A 6000-nucleotide genomic window follows, 5' to 3' on the forward strand; every position below is an offset into this window, starting at 1 on the left:
AAACAAAAGGAATCTGAAATCATCCACAAGTCACGATTCCCTTTTTTCTCTCTCTGAAAACATCTTCCCCACGCCCAGTGCCCTGGCAAGCCCTCCCCCGCAATGTGACATGGGGACGATGACTGGCTGAGTTTATTTTTCTCAGGGTTTAGAGGAAATGATCTTGGCTTTTGTCAGTATTACAAGTTCATCCTATATGACCTCTGAAGTGTCATTATTACATAGCTGTTATCAACAAATTATGGTCTCTTCACTTCTTTCTAAATAGCCTTGTGTCCTACAAGAGAGGACTGCTGTCCCCTGACAGGCACCCCGGGAATAAAAGCCGGGAGTCGAGGAGACAGCACATGTTCTGTTTTGCTCCATTCCTTCCCTTCCCCTCCATTCAGCTTGGTCCCACCCAACTCATGGCGCCGACTTACCGCGATGGCCTGGATACAGTCCTTGTGGGAGGCTTTCCTTGAGCAGGAGATAAGGGGGCCATTCACTTTTCTCAAATTCCGTCGGAGTTTGCTGCATTTTGCTGCCTCTGCTTTGGATACGTTGCACCATCGAAGGCCTCTCTTGGAGGCGGCCAGACACAGTCCTGGGAGAAAGGCAAAGGAGTAAGGGTTTAAGCACTGCCCGTGGCAGAGACTGCCTCACCCTCCAACGGACTTTCCCAGACTCCTCCATTCTCTCTGCTCCCCTCCGCCCCCCTTCCCTGCCCATTCTGTGGCAAAGTCAGGCCACTCTCCTCAGGTGCAGGTGTCTTGCTGGCCTAGTAAGCACTCTGTCCTGGCCAGAGGGCCGCGATTCTTAGTAAGTTAGAGGAGACGATCAGAGCCTCGGGGTTTTCTTCCTGTGATTGACACACTTTCCACTCCTAGAAAAATGATGAGGATCCCATGCATTCGTTTATGGGGTTCTTCTACCTGCCTTGTCCCACTTGAACCTGGGAGGTGGGCAGGAGAATTATTGCTCCCGATGTGGAAACTGGCTCTCGAGGAGGCTGAGCAACTAACTGTTGAGTAGCGGCAAAGTCCAGCCTAGAATCCAGTTGCCTCTAGATTGTCTATAAGCATCTCCACAGGGGACGCCAAAGGAACTAAGGAAAATGCACCTGACTCCTTGCCAGTAGCCGCGGTAAGTGGTGTACCAGATGGGTCAGTGCACCTGAGCTACTGCCATTCATTCCTGTAACGGAAAGACTGGTTCTCTTGCCAAGCCTGCCTTTGTTGCTGGAATCTATGTAATTAGGGAGGAGGCTGAACTAGATTTGCTCACAGCTCTTGAAAACCATATGGATGCCTAGTAAAGGGCATCTATGAAAAACCTACAGTGAACATCACATTAAAATGGTGAAAGGTCGGGCACTCTCACCCTAAGATCAGGAATAATGCAAGGGTGCCCCTCTCACGTCTCCTATTCAAGTTAGTACTGGAGATCCTGGCCACAGCAATAAGGCAAGGAAAATAAATAGATAAAAGGCATTCAGACTGGAAAGGAAGAAGTAAGACGGTCTTTATTTGCAGACGGCATGCTCCTCTACGTGGAAAATCCGACAGAGTCCACAAAATGCTATCAGAACTAATAAACAAGTATGAGGTCACGGGATACGAGATTGATATACAAAAATCAATTCTATTTTTTGCATATGAGCATTGCATGATCCAAAAATGAAATTAAAGTACAATTCTATTCATAATAACATCAAAGAGAATGATACTAAGAAAAATATTTAACAAAAAATGTAAGGTTGGTACACTAAAAATTGCAAAACCTTGCTGAAGGAAATTAAAGCTCTAAATAAATGGAGAGACATTTATGTTCATGCTTTACAAGACTCAATATTGTTAAGAAGATAATTCTCCCTAAATTGATATAGAGAAACCATTCAATGTCTATCAAAATTCCAGCAGGCTTTTTTTTTTTTTTTTTTTGCAGAAGTTGATAAGCAGGTTCTAAACTTCATATAGAATAAATAAATAAATTTACATAAAATAGTCCAAATAATTTTATGACTTATAACTTATTTTTATATAATTTATATAGAATAGCCATAAACAATTTTGAAAAAGAACAAAGCTGAAGGAATTTTACTTCCTAATTTCAAAGCATACTATAAAGTTGCAGTTATCAAGACAGTTTGGTAGTAGCATAAAGATAGACATATAGATCAATGAAACAGAATTGAGAGTCCAGAAGTAAATTCTTACATTTACGGTCAATTGATTTTTGGCAACGATGCTAAGACAGTTGGTAGAAAGGGTAGTTTAACAAATGGCACTAGCACAATTAGATATCCACACACGGAAAGATAAATTTAGAGCCCTACCTCACCCCATGCACAAAAATTAACTCTAAGTGGATCACAAAATTTACTGTAAGAGAAATAACATGAAAACTTTGAGCAGAAAACACAAAAGAAAAACTTCTCAACCTTAGGTTAGGCAAAGATTAATTATCTATGACACCAAAAGCATCGTCCATAAATAAAAAATAAAGGTTAATTGAACTTATCAAAATTCAAAACATTTGTGTTTCAAAAGACAGTTAAAATTAAAACATGATCAACAATCTGGGAGAAAATATTTATAAAGAACTCTGACAACTCAATAACAGGAAGACAAACGACCCAATTAAAAAATGGGCAAAAGTTACGTACAGACATTTCTCCAAAGAAGATACTTGACTGTCTAACAAGCACATGAAAAGATGCTCAACATCATTAGTCATTAGGGAGATGTAAATTAAAAGCACAACGAGATGATTGTTATTTCACACCCACTGGAACAGTTATAATAACTAAAAGAGGATGACGAATGTTGGCGAGGATGTGGAGACACGGGGACCCTCATGTATTGCTGAGAATGTAAAACGCTGGAACCACTTTGGGAAACAGGTTGGCGGTTTTCCAAAATGTTCAACGCAGAGTTAGCAAGTGACCCAGCAAGTCCATTTCTAAAAATATACCCTAAAGAAATAAAAATATGTGTCCACATATAGACTCCTGCATGGATATTCATAGCAGCATAATTCAGAACAGCCAAAAAGAGGAAAGAATCTGAATGACCAACCGACAACCGGTGAATGGCTAGACGAAACGTGTTATGTCTATACAACGCGATGGTATTTGGCAATAAAAAGGAACTACTGATATGCACGACAAGATGCATGAGCCTCGTTTATGCCACGTGAAAAAAAAAGCCACACACAAGACCCCACATATTATTCTATGATTCTACTCGCACGAAACGTCCATAAAAGGCACATTTACAGAAACAGAAAGTAGAATCGTGGTCGCCTGATGCTGGGGTGAGAATGAGGATTAACTATAGTAAAAATGGACATAAGGAATCATTTTAGGGGGGCGGGGAATGAAAATATTCTAAATCTGATTTGCAGAGATAGTTGCACCACTGGGTAAAGTTACTAAAAATCATTGAGTTTGTACACCTGAAACAGGGGAGTTTTGTGAGATGTAAAATACACCCCAGTAAAGCTGTTAAAAACAAAAAGCAAAAACGCTTGGTCGCAAAAGCCCCCTTCCCCTTTATGCTTCCGGGTAGAACATTCCGCCAGCTGCCACTTCTACCCCTGAGCCACGCCCTGCACAGTCAGACCCACCACGGTATTTGAGGCACACAGAGGGGTGTCGGGGGGAGACCTGTGGCCCCAGGACTCAGGGGTATGCTGCCATTCGCCTCCTCCGCCAGCTACTGTCCCAAGGAAACCCCAGGGCATGTAACTTATCCTGGCACTACTTCGTGGAACTGTCCTTTGGTGAAAATCAACCCAATCAGATTCAGCCATTTGCGACCCAGTAGCATTTACTGGATGTCCTCTGTATACACAGCACTATATGTCACACAGAGGCCCATGTAAGCAGACAGGACCAGATCTCGCCTCTCATCTGGAGAGGCAAAAAGCCAAGAAAAACAAAAGAGGAAGCTAAGTGTGAATAATGCTTTAGAAGGGAATAAAGACGGAACCAGGAGTGAGGCCTTCGGGCCCTCGGCCAGTAGTTGGGAGGGGTGGGGCGGGAGCTGGACGTCCCAGAAGGTGGGGACAATGTGCCCGTGTGCACAGCTAACGTTGCAAAAGCGCATTCTAGGCCAGGTGCTTTACTCAGGGCTTCACCGATTCTCTCTCCACTGACCCCCCCAGCCTCGATTTATTGTGAACTCTGCCAACTATCCTCGGGTGAGGAAGTTGTGGTCGTAACCAGTGAGAAGTTGTGGTCGTAACCAGGGACGTGACTCGCCTGAGGTCTCGCGACTAATAAGCGTTGGATCAAAGACCTGAACCAAGGCAGAAAGACACGGCCCCACCACCACCACCGGGCTAGCCTGCCTTTTTAGGGTTGGCTGAGTTAGAGACCACCGCAGTGGAAATGAGGCTGGTAAAGGTTTGGGGATCAGATCGTGAAAGTCTTTGACGCTGTGACTCACAGAGAGTAGAAATCAGCTCTGCGCGGGGTAGCGGGGGAGGGTGGACTGAGAGCCGGGAGTCAGACTGAGAAGCAGCGGGAATGGAGAAGGGAGCAGGGATGGGGCGTTGCTGGAGGAAACGAGCTCCAGGCTGGGATGGGACCTGGGGGTGAAGGGAGAGAGGAAAATGGAAGACCAGACCTCAAGCTGGGCGGAGGGCGTGAGCAGTGGCAGGAAAGGGGGAACCGGGGCAGAGCTTGTTTCCTCCCCTGGGCAGGGCTGACCCAGGACACCAAAGGACCACCGGGGTCTTCCGAGATGCACAGTCCCCAGCCCCCCAAACGCCAGGGGCGGGGTGCAGATCCAGCAATCTGTTCATCCCTTCTCGCTCCAAAGGTATGTGCCCCACCCCTCTCGAGAGCAAATGCTCCCTGAAGCCGGTCTGGGTCTGGTCGCTCTTATATCCCCAACCTGGCACCTGAACCGTGACGGCCACTCAGATGCTTCCCACCTGGGCCTGGATGGAATCTTCCTGAAAGTACACGTCCTCAGATGCATTCTGTGCAGACGTGGAGTGCCCCGGCCTCACCCAACCTCTGCCAACCAGAACTCCCAAGAGGAGCAGCGTAGGAACCCCCTAGGCAGCTGCTACTCCTTCCTCAGGGTAGGACGAAGGTTTCAGGGATACTTTGGGATGCTGGCCACCATCCCATTGACTGCAGGGTTTACACTGAAAATGTCTGTGGGGCCGAGAAAATCAAAGATTCAAGTGAAAACAGAACCCAGCAGTGAAACTCTGAGCCAGAATCTTAGACCGAGGTCCGTGACCGCCTATAAGACAGCAAAGCTTCCTACCCCTCGGCCTCTCCCCGGGGGCCCCAACCCTGTGCTGTGGGCCCAGCGGGCCACGTGTCAGAAAGCAGAAAGGAGGCTGGTCCTGAGCAGTCGGTCCTGGCCAGGCCCAGTCGTGCTTTAGGAAAGAGAGGAATGACCCGTGGGAAGGAATTTGGAGAAGGGGACCACAAGGCAGGGACAGGGGTGGCATGTGCTCCCTAGGTGTGGGGAGCACCGCTGCTCTCTAACCACCCACTTCCATCCAGGAAGCTCCCAGCCCAGAGCAGAAGTCCTAAGACGGGAGAGGCAGAGCTGCTGTGACTGGGCTGGTTGGACCTGTGGGGGCGGGGGAGGCGGCTTCCACTCTGCCCCCCACGCACGCTGCCTGGGCGCCGGGGCCCTTCGCAGCCCTCTCCGCGGCGGCCTCAGACGCCCGCTCCCACCGCGGAAACCCTGCGCTCCCACCGCGGAAACCCTGCGCTCACGCGGACGTCGCCGATGCCCGTCGCTGGTGAGCACCCTCCGAGCCCCCCAGGAATCACTCCCGGTACTTGAGTACAGAGCTAATGATTGTTTAGTCCCTGTCGATGTTTGGCCCCTCTTTTATTTTTTATTATATATATTTTTAGGCGAGGCAACCCTTGGTTGACCTCACAGGTTGCAAGGACCTTGTCAGCTTACAATCCCTTATTTTTTTTTATTTTTTAGCCTACAGCACCTGGTCTTCCTAGGTGGTCTCCCATCCAAGTACTAA

At 47.6% G+C, this 6000-nt stretch overlaps 1 protein-coding gene across 1 annotated transcript in view; it reads right to left on the reverse strand.

Annotated features, from left to right (window-relative positions):
* Positions 1–6000, reverse strand: part of LTF (lactotransferrin) — a 33189-nt gene that overhangs the window by 26627 nt on the left and 562 nt on the right. Inside the window, exon 2 of the mRNA XM_015591682.2 lies at positions 423–586. Within this exon, the coding sequence (XP_015447168.1) occupies positions 423–586 (164 nt within the window). The remainder of the gene's footprint in view (positions 1–422; positions 587–6000) is intronic.

Source organism: Pteropus alecto, unplaced genomic scaffold (genome assembly GCF_000325575.1).
Source record: "Pteropus alecto unplaced genomic scaffold, ASM32557v1 scaffold156, whole genome shotgun sequence".
In the NCBI taxonomy this organism is placed as follows: domain Eukaryota; kingdom Metazoa; phylum Chordata; class Mammalia; order Chiroptera; family Pteropodidae; genus Pteropus; species Pteropus alecto.